The sequence below is a fragment of the Pithys albifrons genome, chromosome 2 (genome assembly GCF_047495875.1).
Source record: "Pithys albifrons albifrons isolate INPA30051 chromosome 2, PitAlb_v1, whole genome shotgun sequence".
Taxonomy (NCBI): Eukaryota; Metazoa; Chordata; class Aves; order Passeriformes; family Thamnophilidae; genus Pithys; species Pithys albifrons.
In genome coordinates, this window is record NC_092459.1 from 117379984 (window position 1) to 117402481 (window position 22498).

A 22498-nucleotide genomic window follows, 5' to 3' on the forward strand; every position below is an offset into this window, starting at 1 on the left:
ACAACTGCGGGTGTGTGATGGCTCCTGCCAGCCCTGCACAGGTACAACGACTGTGGGTGTGTGATGGCTCCTGCCAGCCCTGCACAGGTACAATGACTGCAGGTGTGTGACGGCTCCTGTCAGCCCTGCACAGGTACAACGACTGCGGGTGTGTGATGGCTCCTGCCAGCCCTGCACAGGTACAATGACTGCAGGTGTGTGATGGCTCCTGCCAGCCCTGCACAGGTACAACGACTGCAGGTGTGTGATGGTGTGTGATGGCTCCTGCCAGCCCTGCACAGGTACAATGACTGCAGGTGTGTGATGGTGTGTGATGGCTCCTGCCAGCCCTGCACAGGAAAGAGGGTGCTCTCCAAGGAGCCCAAACACTCCTGGAGGAAGCAGAGAAATTATAGCACTAAAGGAGAGCTGAAAGGAGCAGCCTGGGACTGCCGCTGAGTGCTCAGACACCTCAGGACAGCGCAGTCATCAGTGGCACCAACAGCCTCCCTGCCGAGCCCAGCAGCTGCTCCAGGCACTGTCAGTGGCCAAGGATCCCCGGAATCCCTCATGCAAGACAAGTCATAGATGACTTTCAATCCCTAACTCCAAAAGCAGGTCACCTGCAAGTTTACATCTTTTTGATTTCCATGCTGACAGTAATTTTTGCAGTTTCCAATTGCTCCTTTTCTCACCACAGCAGCTGGGGCACTGCATGGGGCACTGCTGCACACACTGCCTCAGGATCACTGAGTGCTGCTCCAGGAACACTACTTTTTGTCTGCGCCCACTGTCCACAGCTGCCCAGAACTTCCCAGAGCTCAGCCTCACTTAACTGAGCACAGAGAAAACAGAGCTGCCTTTCACAGGCCAACATAACCATTGCTGGAGCTCTTCAGGGTGCAGGACATCACCCTGTGCTTTGTCACAGACACGAGGATGTGGAGGCAAATAGCCAGGAATACTCGCAGCATCACAAAGTCCAGCTGTGCTGGGAAGTTTTTGGTTGAGAAAGATGCCCAAGAGCAGGGCAGATCAGCTACTGGGAGCAGAGTGTGGTGATCAAACAAGATTTTATCAGGAAACAACACCACGAAGGGATGTGCTGTGATAACCTTCACCATTTGTCAGAGTAACCCAAGAGTGACTGTAAACAAGAAATAACTCTAACACAGGTCCAACCTGTGCTGTCCCTGATGGGCCCCACTGCCCTGAGGGACACAGACCCCTGAGTGGGTCTGGCCAGCAGCACCCTGAGAAACAAACAGTGCTGGGGGCTCCTGGTCCTTGAATTCCCTGTCCAAACCAAGGGCTGTGTGCTCAGAGGGAGGCTGGGGACTGTGCCCAGGCTGGGGCAAGAGGCTGAGCCTGGGTTGGTGTCCTGACAGCCCAGCAGGACCCCACCCTGGGTGAGCCCCGTGTGGCAGTGCCAGCTCGGGGGGTGCACTCAAGGGATGCAGCACTAAATACAGCCCAAAGGGGAACAGAGCAGCTCTGTGTATCTACACTGGCCCAGCTGAGGAGGGAAACATCTGCAGGGAGAAACACTCCCAAAATGATGGCCTTTCCACATGGCCCCACACATGCTCTGTTAGTCCCCGTGGCATCAGGAAGCCCAGAGGGAACAATGCATAAGCATGCACAGTCAGGCACAGTGTCTAAATGGGAACATACTGGAATTGATACATAGGGAAGAAAAGGAAGGAAGGAGGAAGGACTGCTCAGTCAGGAGGAGGACTGTCTGGTGTCTGTAGGAAAAAAAGAAATAAACTCATTTTTCTGAACATTCAAGTGTCCTATAACCATCTCCCTCTTATCAGCAAGGCAATAAACTGAACAGTGGGTGCTGCTTTTCTCCAGCTGCAGATGATGGGTCAGGACTGAAAACTGGGGTCGGTGAAAATGGGAGAAAAACTGAACCTAATGTAGAAAACACACATGTGCAGAGACAAGGGACAGAAGGAAACCTGCAGCAACTCAAACTTAGACACGTCACACAGAGAACATGATACACATGAGTTCACTGTTTAGAAAAAGGCACCTCCTTCACTTTCACTCTGATGGCTCTGATGCAAATAGGATGCATTTATTAATGGTTATTTTAATGCACAAAGTAATCTGTGGAGTGACTCCCCATCCCAAATGCTGAGATCACACCAAAGCTTTTACATGCTCCAACATGACTTAGACAAGAACTTGAATGCAAATGTTAAAGATGACAAAGCAATGAGGGGATTTTGTTCATGTTGGTTTTAGCTGGTGATTTCATTACGAGCAAAATCCTTGCTGCTTTCCTGACTCTGACTATTGTGGAGAAGTCAGGGTGTGTTCAGCAATCCATTTGCTTTTACTAGGATGCACCAGCCAGTTCCTAAATCCTATTAAATATCTACCCTTGCCTATTAAACACTAGAGCATGTGACTACTTTCACTGCTGAAAATGCTCTGGAAAGAGAAGAGGGGAAGCTCCATAATGCAGCATGTGGGACAAACAATTCTGCTGCTTTCTCTCTTTGATGGCACCAAACTCCCTCACACAATGACAGCATGCACAGAACAATGTCCAGGAGCTAGCCAAGCATTACGGGGTGTGGAAGGGCAGGTCCCTCCATTGCCTTTATTTTTACACAGAGTTTATGGCATTTTGGTGTCAGCAACTCAAAAATAAACCTTCCAAAAGCCAGCTTTGGATTCATGTACCTGAATGATTATGTTCATCTGCAAATCATCACTGCAAAGTCTCCCACAGCAAATAAATGAAATGAGAAAGTCATCTGGGTTTGACAGATTAAACTGGTGGAAGAACTCAGCTGTGGCTTTTTATTTTTCCTTTTAATCAGAAAGCGAAGATGACATGTTTAAAAGCACTGGTGGTTGCTCTGTGAACTGCCTGTTTAACTTCAGGGAAACTGGAACACAACCCATGGAACTCTCCCCACAACAGGCCCAGCTCCCTGCTGTGGAGAACAGCCAGAACACACAGCCCATCTCACCCACAGCCACCACTCAGCTGTTTCTCCGGTGCTCCAGGAAACCCACTGACTGCTTGTTCTTCTGCATGAAATGAAAGCAACCAGAAAAGCACAACCTTTCTAGTGACTGACTAAAGTGGTTTAACACCTCTGGGTGCTGCTCTTGGAAACACCTACACCCTCCTTCAGCTCCAACCACCACCCTCTGCCCTTGGTTACACAAAACTGCTCACATTACTGAAGGGCAATCCAAGGCAAATGTTCAAGAGAACCAAGGCCTGGCCCCCAAACTGTATCACAGAATCGTGGAATGGTTTGGGTTGGAAGGGACCGTAAAGATCCTCTAGTCCAACCCCAATGGGCAGGGACACCTTCCATTATCCCAGGCTGCTCCAAGCCCTGTCCAACCTGGCCTTGAACACTCCCAGGGATGGGGCAGCCACAGCTTCTCTGGGCACCCTGTGCCAGGGTCTGCCCACCTCAAAGGAAAGGATTTTCCCAATATCCCATCTAAACCTCCCCCCTGGCCTGTCCCTCCAGGCCCTTGTCACCAGTCTCTCTCCATCTCTCCTGCAGGCTCCCTCCGGGCACTGCAAGGCCACAGTGAGGTCACCCTGAAGCTTCCTTTCTCCAGGCTGAACAATCCCAGCTCTCTCAGCCTTTCCTCACAGCACAGCTGCTCCATCCTCTGATCACCTTGGTGGCCTTCTGTGGGCCTCTCTTTTTCCCTTCTGAAGAAAGATGTTACAAAACCACTTTACAGCAGACATACAGTTGAATAAAGGAATAGCTTTCTGACCTCATGACAGTTCAAAAGGGCCTCCTGTAAACAGCAGCACAAAAAATGCCTCAGTGCTGTGGGCACTTTGCAGGACAGGACACAAACCCCTCCTGGCTGACTTATGTCAGTGCTTTGCTCTTGTTGCCATTTCTCCCTTTTGTGTAAGAGACAAATCACCTCATCCAACAGAGCCTGGAGAATGCCCTGGCCTGTCCCAGGAAACTGACTGTGGCATTCCCACAGGAGAACAGTGCAAACCTCAGGCCACTGCACTGCTTCAAGTACACACAATCTTGGGGTTGTCTCAGCAGTTTCCCTGAGAAAACACTGTCAGCATAATGCAGGGAAGTGCTGGGGGATTTTGGGGGACAAAAGCAGTGTTCCACACCAGTCCACATCACTGTCTGATGGGCAGTGTTGGGGAGGGTGAGAGCAGGGCTTGGCACGGGCAGGGAACATGCCAGGTACTTCCCTACAACAGGTCTGATTTGTGCCACATTCAGCAAACCCAGCACAATGAGAGTTTGTACAGTGCATTCCCACTTGTCTATAGGAAGCAAAACACGGGCAGGGAGAAGAAGGTGGGGTGTTTCTATCAAGCCTGTTCTCTTCTCCCTGCAGCACTCCAGAATGCAGCAGCTCTCACACAGGGCTGTTAGCGCTGCTATTCCCACAGTGTGGCTCTGTGAGCAGCCTGGGATCCTCCCTGGCCAGGGATGGGAGCACAGCAGCGTAACTGTTACCCAGCAGTGAGTCACCCAGACGGCCACAGGGCTCAGCAGAAGGGGTGCTGAATCCACGCTGTCCAGAGCACAGCCCAGAGCTGTGACCTCCAGCAGGAAAGCTGTCCCTGAGGGGTGTCTGGACACCAGCTCCCCACAGCCTGTCGGATCCCCATCCTGAGGGACAAGCACATCTCCGGGGGACAAAGCCCTGAGCAGCCTCATCTACCATGGAAGCCATCCCTGCCTTGAGCAGCTGTGCTGGACCACATGAACAACTCTGCCAGCGAGAAGCATTCTGTGATCAGCTGAATTTCAGCAACATCAAACCAGAACAGGCCAGACTGCACTGCCAGTATTCCCATGGAATCCCACTGAGGGATTTCAGAGAGCTGTGGGATCTCTTCCCTCAGTGGAGGCACAAGTTCAGACATTACATGGAGAGAAAAGTCAAATCTGTGGTGTGTTTTGACCATGCTTCCTTAAAAACTCATTGCAATGGCAAAGAGAAGATGAAAGAAAGGCCAAACCTGTGTTGGTTTCATGTTTAAATCTAATTTCACCTTAATGACAGAAAAGCATGAATAGAAAATAAAGAAATCTACGATAACTGCATTTAATCCTTTCAAAATATTAAATCTCTGCACTAAGAGATGTTATCATTATAATTAATTGCTGTTAAATTATAATTTTCATTATCACAGAAATGTTTCAAATGGAAGAGCATGTATTTAAACAACCACTGTGTTGATCAGGGATTAATGAGAGCTGAATTCAGAGCCTTGCTGAGCAATGTGTTTAGCTCCTGCAGTTTTCATGGTCACACAATAATTTCCTATTGTTAATTGCCTGCTGTTTTGTAGACTCAGATCCACTACATTGTGCTGACAGGATGCTGGATAAAAGCAGCAACACCACAGGTAAACCAGGCCATGCCTCAGCAAGCCTGGGATCCAAACTAAATCCAAGCTATGGGGAAAGCTGAATGAAAACAGCAACAAAAATATTGTAGATTAAAATAAAAATTGCTTGTGGACCTGAAGGAACCCTGGTAGTTATAAAATGCAGTTATTTCTAAAAAGGGAGTTTGAAAAATGCATTCATTTTAATGAGATTTGAAACAAACTGCCAATAAGAAGCATTAGAGGAAAAATCCCTAATCTTCTCTGGCTCTAATCTGCAAACCCATCATGCAGAGCTCCCAGGGAAGTCTGGAGTGGGTGTCTGGAGGTGGCAGAACTGACACCCTCACCTGTTCACTTGGCTAAGAAAAGCTCCAGAAAACTGAACCACAGCATTAACCTGAACACACATTCCAACCCGGCACTCTGTACACTAGAGGGGCTTTTAAGAAATTAAAAAATAATAATTAATAATAAGAAATCTTTCTTTTCATGCCATACCTGCTTTCTTGAGACCCCTGAGGCACAAACAAGTTGCACATGCATTCCAGTTCCTCACCTCAACATTTTCCTGCTGGTCTGTTTGATTCCAATCCAAAGGTCATTTATGCATCTGCTTTTGTGGGACAATGTGGAACATTTAAGCAAAACCATTTTAGCCTTTGGAGTTATGCAAGAGTGGGAAAAAGAGATCACTCTCCAGCTCCGTATTTCCTGCCCAGGTAGTAACTTTCAAAGCAGCACCAGAAAAACCCCCTTTGTTTGAAACCCTCGAAGGCCTCTCTGAGCTTTAAAAGGTGATGCAAATTGGAAGGAATTAGCTGAGTAAAATGATACTTTGAACACCTTAAGTGTGTATCCTCCTGCAGACACATCACTTGTTTTTCTAGTCTTAAAAGTGGACTTGTGAGTCCTGCCGATTGTGCCAGGCCTTGACAACAACAACTGAAAGCCTTTGCATGGGGACAAAGGTGTGGCTCCAGTGGAAGGTACCCAGGAGAGATCCCAACAATTCACCTTCATTTACTTTCTTTCATGTTTAGCGCAATCAGAAAATTAAGTGTCAACATCATCAGCTCAGCCTAATCAATATAAAAGCAACTAAACATTCCTGGTCAGTGATTTCACTGAGGCCTTAACCATGTTGCATTTGGGCTCTGTATTCCTCCCTTAAAATGTGGTGGTGTGGTATTTTCTTTAAGAACCCCCAAAACCAGAACAAAGCCCCAAGGAGACCATGAAATAATGGCACTAAATAAAGAAAACAGAGCACAAGGAATTGTGAAAGCTCAGTGTCTGATGCTCCCAGTTCTGTGGCAATGTCATTAGAACATAGCTGAGGTATTGGCTAAGCACAGAACTCTTGCCTACTTGCACAGACTCCCTGAACTCAGACTGTTTGTGTGCTTGCACCCACCTCACACAGCTCCGTGGCAAAGTCACAGGGACACACGCACACAGGGACACATGTACACAGGGACACATGCACACATGCACACATGTACACAGGGACACATGTACACAGGGACACATGCACACATGCACACATGTACACATGCACACGTACACATGTACACATGCACACAGGGACACACGCACACATGTACACATGCACACAGGGATACATGCACACATGTACACATATACACATGCACACATGTACACACGCACACACATACACATGCACACAGGGACACATGCACACATGTACACAGGGACACGTACACAGGTACACATGCACACATGTACACATGCACACATGCACACAGGGACACAAGCACACAGGGACACATGCACACAGGGACACATGCACACATGCACACAGGCATGAAAATGCACTGATGGCATTCTGTGTTCCTGAAGCCTGAAACGTGACAGGTCCCTGATTTTCAGCTCTTCAAACTTACAGGCACATTTCAGTCTAACTCAAACACACCAGGTGTACATGCAGAAGAAAAAGCTCCATGAACACACTACTGAATGTGAAGTCCATGGTGACCTGCACCTGATGCCAGGGAAGTGTTTCTAAACTTGGCAGCAGAAGCTAGACCAGAAGGGAGAGCTGCGTTGTGCAGCTCAGAAAACAAAAGGTGTTCTGGCATTGGGTGGCTCATGCAAGGACACCTGAAACCTGCCAAGGACGGGCTGGGAAGGGCCATGCCCCTGAGGCTGGAGGAGTGGGAAAGGACAGCTGTGGCCATCACACCACCCTGCCCAGTCATGTCAGTAATTCAGGATAAACAGGGGGAAGTCCCCTCTGAAATGCTCTTGTATTCCATGCTGGTCCCAGCCCTGCCAGAGGCAGAGCCAGCCTGGGGAGCAGCTCTGCTGGCGCCAGGGCAGAGCTACAATCCATCCCTACAGGGGTGGCACTGCCAGGACACGCTGCACGGCTCAGGGCTTTACAGATGAGGTGTCCTTAAGTGCTGTCTGTTCTCCAGGACAACTTGGACTGCCTGTATGTAGGAGCAAGGGCTCTGAGTGAGGGATTGGCTGGAGCTCGGCTGGCGCCAGGCACACAGGGCACACAGCACCATCAGCACCCACGTGCTGGCAAATGCCAGGGCACCTCAACTCTGGGGAGCTAATGTTCCAGTAAATAAGGTTTATATCGTGGGAATTTTATAATATACACCAGCAGACATATTTATTTTGGAGGAGAGGCAGAGAGAGAGGCACTTAGTCATGTATCAGCAGCAGTGGATTTAAGGAAAAAACGTGCCATAATTTCACATCTTGCCCGGGGAACTCGTTCCATAAGGACTTAGGCAAGAGCTCAGAGCAATCAGTCCAGAGGCAAGGGGCATCTCATCTGCTGCTGAAGGCTGAGGGACTGTCAGTACACCTGCACAAGTGGCAGTGGCCAGGATGTCACCCTGGGAACAGTAAGGAAAGGGGCTGTAGGCACTGCCAGTTTTCTAAAGCAACTTCCATGAGCTGGAAGTGACACACACCTTGCTGTCCCCAGGGAGGCCATGAGGATGAAACTCAACTCACACCCCACAGGGTGAACAAAGACATGACGAGGGAATAGGGGACAATTCCCTTCTGAGAAAGCAGATGCAGTTCCCACAGACACAGCTAGAACAGTTCCCAAAGTCCTTTCCTTATTTTCTGGGCTCGAGATTGGAGCCTTGGTCCACTCAGGCTTCATCCACCTGAGCACAGAACTGCCACATATCCCATGGCTTTCACCAGCACCTCCAGCCCCAGCATGTGGGGGCACAGCCCAGCCCCTCCATTTAGCGGTGGCAGTGGGTACAGACACTGCATCCCAAGGAATTCCTTTTATTTAGAGAACATGAGCCACTGAGCCTTCAAAGGCAGAGGTAACCAAGTTATTGAACTCCCTGCCATAAGTAACAGAAAGGTCAGAAGTTCAGAGCACAACCAATATGTGCTGCTTCCAGATACCTCCCCTGTTTATTCTGAGCCATACCTAACTGCCATTCCCTAATGGCTCTTACTCATCCCAGACTGCAATCACAGCACAGTCACATCCCAGATTTCACAGCAGCCTCTTGCATTTTATTGCCAGGCACACCCTGATAAAAGCAGCCGTTGCTCTACCAAAGTCTAGTTTGCCTGGAAATAACTGTGGAAAGGTACTAAAGTAGATGTAGAATTAATTATTACCCAAAGCAAACCGTAGCTGGCTGAGTGCAGATGAGACGGCCAGGTTTGCACTTCTCTTTTTTCCTGGAACCAAATCACAAGCAGATCATACTTACAGAAACTGGAAACACTGCTTGGACAAAATGGGCACTAAGAACTGGACTTCAGGGGTTTTTGGAAGGAGAAGACTGAACACAGCACATGGTATTAGCATGGAGAAGCTGAAGCCAAGGGGGAGTTGTTATGTGAGAAAAAGGCAGGAGCAGGCCTGGATTTGAGACCAAGTCCCTCAGCACTGTGCTGTTGTGCAGTTACTTTAACAGGGCTGCCTTGGTTTAGATTATCTGAGAAGTGGGCACTGCATATTGGCTGAACTTCTGAAGAAATGCCAAGCCATTAAGTGAAATTTAAGTATCTTTCTTAAAACATAGGGGTTTTTCCAAGAACAATCTGGGCAGCCAGCATTTATTCTCTTCAGATAAACTCCTAAATCCCTTTGTAACCACATGTTTTGTTTAATCTCTGCAGCCATAAGGTCAACCCTTTGGTTGTGATTAGAGCGCTGTGGTCACACAGATCACGTTGGTACCTCACCAACTGTGCTTTCTGCACTGACTGGTGATCAACTCTCCAGCTCCTCTACCTGGAAACTCAGTTCTCACTGAACTAAAACAGGCAGGAGAACTTACACAATCCAACCCCAATCCCAAACCAGTCCTCCAAGACACATGCCTGGCCATTTTGGCCATATCCAAGGCCATGACTGAAGTCTCTACAAGGGACACCAAACATGCCTCCTTTACAATGCCATTGGGATGATACTTTAGCTGTTTGCCCACATAAATAGCATATAACACATGGAAAGTATTTATGATGCCCTACCCCAACACAGTTTTACCAAACCAGTGCAGGATTGTGACACTCCTGACTCCCACCAAAGAGCACCAAAACCCTGTCCAGTGTCAGTCTGCCATGCACAAGTTACTGGGGCTGTGCTTCCAGCAGTCCCAGCTTATACTTTCATGCACAAACCCAGCTTGACTGAACAAGGAATTATCAGCACTTCCAGTTGTCCTGTGGAAAGGCCACTGGCAATGGCAGCTCTTTCAGAGGGCCTTTGAAAAGGCCCCCAGCCCATGCCCAGTGGCTGCCTGCGTGTCTGCGGGGCTGTGCTGTCCCCTCGCACTGAATGAAGGGCCTTTCTCTGTAAGCTCCTTTCTCCTGAACACTGGGGCATTGAGCTGGGCTCCCAGCCTGGTTAATATTAGTTTGGCTACAGCAGTTCCCTCCCAACAAAGGAGGCTCTCAGCCCGGGATACCCTCGTTCCAGCAGCCACAGGACAAGGCCTGTTGTGTTCCCGTGGGCTCTCCCGGCACCGCGACCTCGCGCTCTGCAGCAGAAGTCACAAGCACCAGTGCTCCCCATCCAGCCCTCTGGTCTCTTCCCAGCCCTCTGGTCTTTTCTGCTCTGACAGAAATGTGAGGACTCAGCTATATGCATTTGCAGGAGCAGTGAGCCTCATGTAATTAAGGAGGGCATGGGAGCTGAAAATTGCTCACTGCTCCTGAAAATGCATATATAGCAGAGTAATGCACGAGTTCCTCACTCTCTCCACAAATGACCCTTTACTTTGAAAGGGCTCACTGGGAGCTGGGAAGGGTGTTGGTAACTAACACTCATTAATCAGCGTTAATCTTCGGTGTCCTTATGTCAGACAATCGCACTGGGATAAAGGCCACTACCTGCCAGGCCCAGATATAGACTTCCAAATGAAATTCCAGATGTGATTTCCCGTGGAAAGAGCAAGGCAGGTTCTCAACCACCTTATTTAAGTTATTCTATCTCCTTCACCACAGCTCTGAAAGTTAACAGGGACTAATTCCCAATATTTGGTGTATATAATATTTGTTTACCCAAACCCACCTATTCAATGAAGATAATTCATTTTCACATGAGGAAAGAAATGTCATTGCCATACCCTGCCATTTAATAGCTGATACTTAAGACTTCTCAATTCAACTTAAAGAGGAACAAAAAGACCTTCAGAGCTGTTAGTAATCCAACACTCATGAAATTCAGACTCTGAGCAGAAGGGGTGCAGTTACCAAAGCCCACCCCCTGTGCTGGGATCTCACAGTTGAGGAAATGGAGATTTTGTGCATCACACCATAATTTGCCTTTCTTTACCATTTCTGCTTAGCTTTGGGAGCAGCTCCACCACTTTAATAATCAAAGCAAGCACCCAACAGAAAACAGAAAGATGAAAGAACCAAAGGAAAAGGAGGAAAACACAACTGCAATTTGGGAAAGAGCTCAGGAGTGGAAGACAACCATTGTTCTGGTGTTTTATCACCACTTTCATCTCTGTCCGTAGGCTTTCTTTATTGCCCCACTTTCCACAGAACTTAATGGCAAAACCCACAATCCATTTGAATAGGGCTCTTGGATAAGAAAAATATCTGGAATAGGAGCCTGAGCTCCCAGGTAGTTACAACATACCTACAAAACAGTGGGATGGCCTGTGACACAGAGCCTCTTGGAGACATGGAATGCAGAAACACCCAAGGGCTGGTTCCTGTGCTGCATTCCCAGATCCACAGGGATTTACAGCAGTTATGAGCATCACACAAATCATTTTACTGCTCTAACTGCCTGCAAATCACCCCCAGGGTACTCAAACCACCTCGCTGTCCCATGTGAAAATATCTGCTGACAGGCTTTGTTTACCTCACCATTTCAGAGCCACAGAAAGTGCACCAGAATCACTCTTTTTGAAATAAATTTGTGCTACAGCACCTAGAGAGTTCTGTTTGCTTTCAAATCAAGCTCTTACACACAGTTAAAACCCCAAGTACTACAAATGGACTCTAAATGAAAACTGAAGAGAACAGACTACAGAAAACCCGAGCCAACAGCTCAGAGTTGTAAACCTTCACTGATGTTATTTCAGTGAGGAGCCCAATCCAATTTAAATGTTTACTTTTCGACCTGTATCAACACTGACCACATGAACAGCAGAAATACCTTACCCTGAGCTCTTTTAACTTGCCTTCTCTGTCTTCACAAGTACCAAACCCCATGACCAGAAAAGGTAAATTTTTGCCCCAAAAACAAGTGAAGGATGCAGGTATGTTGGCAGGAATCTTTGCACTAGAAAGGATAAGAGCCCAGCTATCACACAAATGTGCACTCAAGTGAGTTTGAGACCCCTCTAAAACCCTTCAGACAGGGCTTCCAGCCGTGTAGGCTGCGCTCAGGTGTTCACCAAAACCACAAGTCTGAAGTTGTGACACCTGCAGGCTTTGCAGTGCTGCAGACAGCAGGAAATCCAGCAAAATTTGCCACAGAACAGGAATATATTTGCAACTTCAGTGGATTTGAGGAGGTAGGGGGGAAAAAGCCAAAACTCCGTGTAAAGCAGCCGCATGAACAGACACATTTCATGTGGAATGAGATTCAGCCTTCCTGCATTTGGCCTTTACCAGAAATTACCATGACAAGAAATGCCAGTGCCCCATTTGGTAGCCAAAGTAGGGTGTCCCAGGTCAGGAATCACTGCCTGGAGCCATGCAGGTCACTGCTGCCAGCAATCAAAGCCTTTGCAAGGTAAATCCTGGAAGCAGGAAGGCACTGGCTGCTCAGGGGGCACCCACAGAGGCTCAGGGGATCCTGGTGGCACAGAACACTCTGTGCCCAGTGCAGGACAGCTCTGCAGCTCCTGCAAACCCCTCTGCTGGCAGCGGGAGCTCCTGTTTATCCCTGGGCATAGGCAGGGATCTGGGGAGAAGCTTTTCTTGCAGGAAAAGCTGGGGGAAAACCCTGCTGAGGAACAGAAAATGAGGACTATGTTTCCGCAGTGCCGCAGTCTGGATGTGAACCAACGCACATATACAGATCCATACATTGTTGCAGTTATACCATTACCAGGGACAAACAGAAGTGTGTGTCACTTCCCATGCCAAAGTGGAACCCAGAGCAAAACTACTTGGCCATTGCAGATCAAAGGATCGCGGCCAAGGAGCTCCCTGCTGCAAGGCACTGCTGTCAGAGGGAGGGAACTGCCCCACACACCCAGCACACAGTTGCACTGCCAGTCTGTATCCCCATGCAACAGTTTAGAACTGATCATAAACACCTCTGATGGCAAACACAGCTCACCTTTTCTCCAGGCTTATTGCAGTGTACAGTTTTTCAAACATACTCTTTCTAACATAGCTCAAAATAAAGGCACTTCCTCCCGGGCAGCCTGGTCACCAAAATACACCAGGTTCCCAGTAAAAATGCCCAGTTTGCAACCTGAAATGCAGCATTACAGAAATGACCAAACCCAAAACGTCCCACACAGCAGGGCACACGACAGAGCTCCCCTGAGAGCTGGCTCTACTCTGGGATTTATCAGGAGCACTGATCTAATCGCCCCCATCCCCCTGATTTTACATTTGTAACTAGCACTGGAAATCTCACACCTCAGGCACAGCCTCGGACTTTCCAACGACCTGGAGCGGAAGCCGATAAAAGTGCCCGAGCTCCCAAACGCCAGGAGGTCAATAAATACCCTGCAGTCCTGCTAAGCAGCTGGGCAGGAGCCCCTGGGCAGCGACGAAAGCTCCTTCCCTGTGCTGACACCACTGTCTTCCTGCTGGAAGGTGATACAGCTCCAGGGATCTCCTTCCAGATTCCTGACTCGCATTAACCTTTTCCTGCCAGCTCCTAGACCCGTGCCCAGCCGATGCCAGGCTCAAGTAGCACAGATGACAGCTTGTTTATAGTAACATATCTGGTTTGAATTTAATTCCTCAGCTTAGCAGGATGAATCTTCCCCACTGACATAACCTGCACAAGCTCCGTGGCACCGAGTTTCCCACAAACGAGTTTTGGGGTTCTGTCTTTACTTGCAGAGAGCAGCTCCAGCCCTGCAACATGATCCCTTCACACTGAACAAGTGGCCATGAGAACCAAAACTCCACACCTAGGTTCAGGATGGTAGCAACCACTGATGGTATCGCTCACTTATCATTCCAGGACTGGGTGAACTAACCAGAATAGGAACTTACTGAAACTTAATAAAGGAAACACAACTGACTGCAGCATTTTCCTCCCCACACCTGTGCTGACTTTCTCACGAGCACAAGGACTGGGCATGCTAAAACTCCTGGATTATCAGACACAGGACTTCAGGGTTTCTTTAGAAACAGACTTGATGCATTCCTAGCAGTGGCTTCTGCCATATCCTGCTTCCCTCCGGCCCATCAAGGCAAACGGGAGCTGGGATTCCCTGCAAAGTGACCCTTTCCAGGTGCAGAGGGAGCTGGTCTGGTCCCCTCAGGGCAGTCCCACACCTGCACTGGCCTCATGCCCCGGTGGGACAGGGCTGGAAAACCTGCTTCAATCGCTTCACAACCACCTTCAAGTGGAACAAGAATTTCGTTACAACCACCGTTTTGAGGCACTTAAAGAGGTGGAACGTAGGAGTGCCAAGGGGATCGGGTATGAATCGAACATGCTGTGTCAGTAACATTTGGGAGAGAATCAGCCTGGCTCCTCTCCCCATTCGAAGCTGCCAGTGCCAAGCCCAATGCATTGTCTGTCTTAGGAAAGAGGAGATCAGAGAGAATCGTCTCCTACTCATTGCTGATTCAGACTTCTCTTTGTACAGGGCCTGAGCACTTGCTCTGTTATTTTAGACAAAACAATATGCTCCCAAGTGCTTCTTTTGAGGAAAACTCCCAACATTCACTAGATCTGAACAGTGCCTTGCCATAATCTACTGCTAAGCTGGGGATTCACGTGATAACTGTCGAACTGTGACAAAAGGGATAAATTCAGTGCGGGAGGAACATGAGCAGAGGTTACGGTAACCTGTGGTGCCACTCTAGAGATCCATCCCACCAGAGGCAGGAGAGGTAGAACATTTATAATGGAGGAAAATACCAAAATAACAAGGCAGGAAAGCTTCCCTGCTTTTTGCCAGAGATTGAAGAAGGTTTGAAATGCATCTGTTTTCACTTGTTTGTACACGTCCATAGTGAAAAAGGTAAAAGTGGTGATAAAGCTGTAATTTAAAAATATTAGATATATTCAGCTCATTCCTGCTGGTTTGAGCCTGGGTGCCCCAAGCAATGCCCAGTGCCACAGAACACTGAACGTTTGCACCAGAGTCTCCCAGCAAGAATCACCTCAAGATTTTACAGCCCCAAAATAATGGCTTTGTAGATCTTTTTCAAGCAAAGAGCCATTAATCCAAGGAGAGACACCTTCTGTGCCAGCAGAGTGAAGCCACTCCCTCTACAGCACACCTGATATTTCGTATGGCTATTTAGCATTTCAGGCAGTATCTGGTGCATAATTTACAACACTTCCTGCACCCAAGCTCCACCCTGAGCAAGAGCACTGGCAGCACTCACTTCCAAGGCTGTGATATGAGTAAAGAGCTACAGGATGGTCTGCTGCAAAATCCCTCCTTACAACTGCAGAGGATTCATTGCATTTTATCTCCTCTACCAGAGGAAATTACAGTATGTTTACGGAGAGCACTGCATTCTTTTTAAATTTTTTTTAAGTCAACACAGTGCATTCCACTGAGGGGAAAACTCACTTTCTGTGCTCTCAACAATGAGCTCTGCTTTCCTCTTTCAGTGTGATGTAAACACACAGATAATGGATTCCTGAAGCAGTGACCCTGAAAGTGATAAAATCTGCCTTCTTTAGATTGCTAACTTAACCAGCAAAGAAAGAGGCATGAGCCAGGGGGTTTTTCCCTAGTTTTGTTGTTATTGTTGTTTTTTGGTTTTTTGGGGGGTTTTTTTGGTTGTTTTTTTTTTTTATTCCCCCAGTGCTACAAACTTACTTCGTTCTTTTTAACACAAGTAGCGCAGACTGAGATCTGACAGATGTCCAAGATAAAGCCTGTAACTATTCCCTCGTGTGCAGCTTTGGAGCCCGGGTTTTCCATGCCTTGCCCCGCGAATGTCTCTGTACCCCGTGTGTAGGATGTTGTCATTTTGTCTCACTACATGCACTCTGCAGCCATTGCTGTGCCGGTTTACAAGACGAAGTGCCATGAATGAAAGATTTTTTTTTCCCTCCCTCCTTAAGCCAACAAATAGGAACATTCTTTGCACTAAGCAGGCTCTTCCTCCCTCTCAGACAGGAACCACAGGCCACACTTGCCGCACAGACCAGAGCAAAATAAGAAACATGCACAGAAGGGCTGCACTTTGCTGCCCTGGGATTATCTGCAGAGTCACATGGAGCTCGAGCAAGAGGAGGTTTGTTTTCGGTGAAGAATTCTTTATTTTGTGACTGCAATGCCAGAGTTCATTCATTCCTGGGCTGTGTCTTACCCAGAGAACAGCAGAGCCTGTTCTACCCTGCCTGGGGCAGAGCTGCTGGGCACGATCCTCCCCCTGCCCTGCTCACTCACATGGGGGTTTGGGGCCCAGGCCTGTCATCCCTTAGAGAGCACATGGTCATGCCCCGAAAGAACCCTCTGCTTCTCACAGAGACAGAGGATTTAATGGGGAAACCTTCAAGGACATTCTCCCTGTCTAAAAGCAGAGTAATCCAAAATGAAGAAGCATGAGAAAGTACATGATGAGTGCTTTCTGTGAGATCTACGGTGTGAGCAAACTAATTTGTTTGGGAATTATGCAACTGTTCTTCATTTGAAGAAGTGAAGCCACCCACCAGGAGGTACATGGGCTAGGAAGGGACCTCGCACTGCAAACTGCCCCCAAACACAGTCACAGTTTGTGATTGATGTCCAGAGTTCCAACTGTATTATATTTAAGGATAAAAAAAGTAGCAGACACTTCCTCACTCTCGCCCCTACTGTTCTAAGCAACTTAGTCTGGGTTAGTCCCCACCCGCAAGGCTGAGTGGCTCAGAGGCTGGGCACACACCTCACGCTGTGCAAGACTCAGGACACCTTCAGAGTGAGAAAAGCCAGAGAGAATCCCTCGAAAGAACACAGAGATTTTTCCCATAGCACCACTGCTGGCCTCTCTCACCTTGTTGTAATGAGAACAAGCCCAGACTAACTTGTTTACGGGGATCACAGCACGGCAACACCTCCCAAAACCCCGCACAGGCTTACCTTGTAACTGCTTGAATCTTCCTTCTAACTGGTTATAGTTGTACGGCACCTGAGCGGCGTATCCTGGGGACAACGGCCCGGGCATACTGGTTGATTTTTGTAATTCCATTTACAGGGAACGCAGGGATAGGATGAAGCGCAGCATAAAGGAACCACAGGCTTCTCTAGCATACATGCAGGTAAATCCCAGCTTCCTGAGCAGTTTGGCTGCAGTCCCTGGCCAAACGCTCCCCCTGAGCCCTAAGTAAATAACAGCTTCGGTTCAAAATCCAGCAGTGTGGCTTGGCGGTAAGCTCTCTGTAATGGATTCAAACTTAAAGCACCAGCAGGGTGGATTTTTTTTCCCCAGCTCCACAACAGGCAACTCTCAAATGCTCGAATCCGACTCAAATGCTTCCCTGGCTCTGGCGAAACGCAGTAAAATGAAAGCAAGCCTGCGACTCAGCGCAAAGTACAGGCAGCATGGAGCCACGCGCTGCCGCCCGGCCGGCGCTCCCAGGAGCCGCGCACACCTCAGACCTTCCTGCTGGTTTGTAATATAATCAGCAGCCGCCCGGGCGCGGGCTGATGTCACTCGATTACCATACGGCACGGTGCAGGAAAGGAAGGCTGTACCAAGGGCGAAGGGGCGGCGGAGCAGGCGAGGAGCGGCCCGGCTCCTGCACCGCCCCAGCGAGTCTCTCGGCCGCGCCCGGAGCGGCTGCCCGAGGGGTCCCGGCACGGCTCCCGGCACCGCTCGGCGCGCGGTGGTACCTTCCTGAGCGAGGCTGCTGGAATTACAACCTTTTGTGAAGAGCCTCATGTAACGGAAAAGTCTCAGATTACTATCACATGAAAAGGAGGGCACTTCAGTATTTATCTGCACGGCTGTCCGCCTGCACAGCGCCGCACGCACACAGAAGCGCTCATTCAGTATTTAGCAGCAGCCCAGGAGGGGACGCGGGGAGATGTACGCTCCAGCACACCGCGAACAAACGAAAGCTTTGTCGAAAGGTTCTTTAAACAGCCAATTCCTGTCACTTCGGTTTATGTTCCTCGATGATATAGAGGATTTTGACATGCCCTGTGTGCGTGGCTCCTTGCCCAGTCATCAGTGTGCAGTGCGCTGAGGGGAGGGCTCTAACGTAAATGAGGATGCCCTGCCGAGCTGACTGGCACCTCAGTACCCTGCCCAGGTCCGAACGTCCACAGCAGCAGCAGGACTAGACACCAGAAGTCAGTTCCTGCACATGGTATTAGACAGAGGATGTCAGTTTTCCCTCAGGGACATGAGCTGCCAGCCCTCACTTATTCATCATTAACTTAAAAGGTCAATTCCACATTCATATTCTCAGTATGTAACATTTGCCTGTTCATTTTTAAAACTGCTGATAACGTTCACACAAATGTTTTCTCTTTTCTTCTTCTCTTGCATTTCCAAATTCCTTTCCACTGGAATCCATGTTCTCTCCTCCTCCCACTCCATCCCCTCATTAAACATTTCAAAATGTTGCCTTTGTTTGGATACTGTCATTTCACAAGGTTTAAGTCATATAGTAATTTCTGTGAGGACAATTTCTGTGGGAGAAGCTCAGCCCACTGCCCTGACTCGCTGCAGCCCAAGGTCCTGCTGGGCACAAGGTGGAAATTCAACCAGCCATTGCCAGCACACCAGAGAACAAATGTGAGAGAAGCCCAACCATGACCACTGCCAGTTTAGGGAGAAGTGATGGAAGCCAACACTTCTCAGCTGAAGCTGCAGTTTCTAAAAACACATGGACTGTTGAAAATGCCTGGCATATTGCTCCCAAGGTCATAAATACTTTATGGCTTTTAACTCTGCTCTTTTACTGAAAACACCACCATAGCTCTAGTCCAGAGTAGTTGTTGTATTGATACAGAAGGGATTTTAGTGCCATATTTCAGTGCACCCCTTTATTTCAATATAGCTGTATTTACACAAGGCTCTGGTACTGCAGCACACACACCTCCAGGAGAGCCTAAAACACTTCTCAAAGCCAGCCTTCAATCCTTTCAGCACTACCCACCCCTGGCCACGAAGGGCTCCCCAGCTGCCCCGGCCAGGCCTTACAGTGCCAGGGAAGAAGGTGGCTGTGCCAGGGCAGCTGTGCAGGGGACAGGGCCCTGCAGGCCCGTGCCCCACAAACGTGTCTGTGAGGTGGCAGGGGGAGCTGAGGAAGCACCTGCACTCAGGCCGGCAGGATGCGGCTCCCCAGACAACAATGGGCTCCTGCTAAACCCTCCCTGCTAATCTCAGTGCTGGGAAGAGCCAGCTCCCCCCAGGCACCCACACGTGCCGGCCGCAGCCATGGGATTTCCAGGCTGGGGTGGGAGGGAGGGAGGCCAACTCAAAAATACAAAAGGCTCCAAAATTCCCAGGGGCAGAGCTGGGTAAACTGAGCCGTTAACACAGCCAGGCAAACTCCCCCGAGCTCCAGGAGCACGTTTTGCCCAGCACACAAGTACAGGCTGATTTCCGCCAGGGAGCTTTTCCCTGCAGCTTCCTACCAACGGCAGCCCTGCCTGTGCTGCCTGACCTATGTAATAATTAAATGCAAGCCCTTCCCCTGGAGAGCAGGCAGGCAGCCAGGCCCTACCTGCAGGCGTATCAGCTCACTGCCTTCCCACCTTCAGCAAACAGGTGTTGCTATGTGAGCTCACATGGTAAAACTGAAGTCCAAGTGACTGACAGGGGAGCTGGAGCGTTTTTAACGCCATGAAGGCCACAAGTCAGGAGTCAGGAACTTTTCCCCAGCTGAAAGCTTTCCCAACACCTTTGGCAGGCAATGCACTAACACACATGGCCATTATTAAAAATATTAGAAAGTAAAGTATTACAAAAGGAAAACATTGAAAACTAAAAATAATAATTTGGCTTCAGCCCATATAAAACACTGACTGGCCTTACCCACCTCATCATGAAATATTAACAACACACACATGAATTTACACTTCAGATTGTGCTCTGTGGGACAACTGAACCTGGTAAGCTTCAAGAAACACTGAACAAAATTTGGGGTTTGGTAGTTTTTTTGTCCCTGTCCCCTTTCTATCCTCCCTCCCCATCCTGGCCTGTGCAGTAGCACTAAAAAGTTTCCTTAAAAAGGGAAGGAATTGCAGCAGGTATGGATGGAGCAGTGCAGGCTACACAGAAAGTAGTGAGGAAAGCTAAAGGAGAAGGGAAGAACCTGTGTTTGAACTGTGCTAATTTTGTTCAAGGGCTGACAAATAGAGACACCAGACCCCAACACATTGTCAGCAGCGCTCGCTGTGAAGTTCTGACCTCCCTTGAGCTGCTGTCCAGGTTGGCATTTGGGCTGCACAACGGGCCCCCAGGCAGCAGATGTGGCAGACTGTTGCAGATGGTTCCAGCTCCTGGGGAAGGCCCTGGTGCCAGGTGCTGCTGGCTCAGCTGCCAAAGCCTCACCGCCACTTTGCTGGGCGCTGCCGCACAGTTTGAAGGCTCCGCTTAACAGGTTGGTGGGAATTCAGTGGAAAGAGCAAAGCACAACGGGGCCGTGTCTGTGTTTGTGAAATGCTACACCACATGTAGCAGGGCTGCTCCCAGACAGGCACCCTGCCAGCTGCCAGCTCTGGCTGAGTCACAGCACCTAATGCAGGGGGTTGCTGGGCACTGCAGTGAGCAAACCTGAGCCCTTGTGCTGCTGTGCCCATCGATCCCGAGGCTCTCACAGCACAGAGCCCTTTGCTGCACCTGGTTCTACTCCTTTTCTGTGGTTATCTTCAATTGACTAAGCCTTGACCATACTAATTAGATAATATGTTATGCAGGGGATTGAATGCTTTAAAGTCATAGATAGCTTTGGAGCACTGGGCCAAGCAGAACTTACCAAGTCAACACAGCTGGAAATTGGCCATGGTGTAATTAATTACTGATTACAGCATTGCAGTAAAATCAGGGGGTTTCCACCCTCTAAATTTTGTTGCCATTTTTTGCCCATAGCTGTGAAATGACTTTTGCTGGCACTGTTTGAACTGTCCCTCTCCCACAGCACCTGGCAGGCGACAATGGCTTGCATTGCTTGGTACTTGTTCAGAGTAAATAGATACACAAATGATTATCCACTTCACCATAACACAGAGTGTCTTAGCTGGCACGATCAGAGCCTTGCAAAGCCTCAAGGAGAACGAGAGGTTGATTACAGTGATATTATGAATGTACAAGGGACATCCAGAGACAGCTGCTTACCCCAGAAAACAAAGGGATCTGTCCTGGGCTCTGAAAATTGCTGCTGAAATGAGTGGATCCTGACCACAAAGGAAAAAACTAATGTTTCTAAGGAAGAAATTAATGTTAGCTCTAGCAAAAATTACCTTCCCAATTCCTAATAATCACTGTTTTTAAGCTCGAGCTTACAATAATTATGAATCTGGTTAATCATCACCCTTGTCTTTCCTCTTCACTCTTTCTTGCACTTGTAAATTCTCTAGTAATTTTTTCTAGTTAGTCACCAACAAGATGAAAAGGATGATTTATTAATCTGAAATGCCAGAGAAATCACGTAACATTTTGCTCTTCTCCTGAAGGAGGGTAAAGTTCTTACATATCTCCTTAGCACCACAATTAGGAATTGAAAACTCATTATCACACACTTGCCTCCATCCACACCTATAAAAACAGAATCTCTCCCTGTACATGCAAGAGAGTAAGGAAAGAGAGGTTTTGCTGTGGATTGTTCCAGAATGTAATAGGAAATCATTATTTTTATCCTATTTGACAATTTGCATGCCATGAATCCTGAAGATTAGCTGGTTTCCCTCCAGTTTTCCCCCGAGATGCTGGAACAGAGGGAGCAGCAGCCCACACACCAAGCAGAGCCCGCCTGCCAACCCCGTCACCTGTGCTGCAGGTATTGGTGGGAGCAGAACCCCCACCCTGGAGCCTGCTATGTCCTGCTACACCTGGGAACTGCCTCAGGGTGAAAGAAACACAGTCACACCAAGAGATCTCCCCTTCAGTAACACTGTCATTTCAGAAAGCATCTCAGTGTTTCTCTTTAAAGGGGACTTCGGGTCAGTGGCAACCACCTTGTCCTCCCAGTCCTTTCCAGACACATTCTCCGTGACTCATGTGGGCTTCTGAGAGCCAATGCCATCAAAGGGTAAATAAAAGGGACAGACTGAAAGGCAGAAGACAAGGATTTTTATTACAGAAAGGTCTGTTCACATGTTTTCCTTTTGCCACCTCCAGGCTGGCCTTCCAGCAGTTCCACACCAAGTCCCAGGCACAGTCCAGCTTTGGGCTCCAGAGGAACCTCTGGGTTGTGACATCTGAAACCAAAGCAGCACAAAACCTTTGGGAATCTTCTCACAAATCAGGCCAGAATATGAACTTATTACTGAAACTGGGTCGGTTCCACCTGGTTTCGGGTTTCAGTTTACACAAGTCCCAGATTAACAGGAAAGTTGA

General features: G+C 48.6%; 1 protein-coding gene across 5 annotated transcripts in view; it reads right to left on the reverse strand.

Annotated features, from left to right (window-relative positions):
• SPTBN1 (spectrin beta, non-erythrocytic 1) overlaps positions 1–22498 on the reverse strand; it is a 117995-nt gene that overhangs the window by 52146 nt on the left and 43351 nt on the right. Inside the window, exon 1 of one of the 5 annotated variants that reach the window (XM_071582257.1) lies at positions 17068–17598. The exons of the other annotated variants lie outside the window; for them this stretch is intronic. Within the exon in view, the coding sequence (XP_071438358.1) occupies positions 17068–17176 (109 nt within the window). The 5' untranslated portion in view covers positions 17177–17598. Of the gene's footprint in view, positions 1–17067; positions 17599–22498 lie in introns of those variants that run through there. 5 annotated transcript variants of the gene reach the window in all.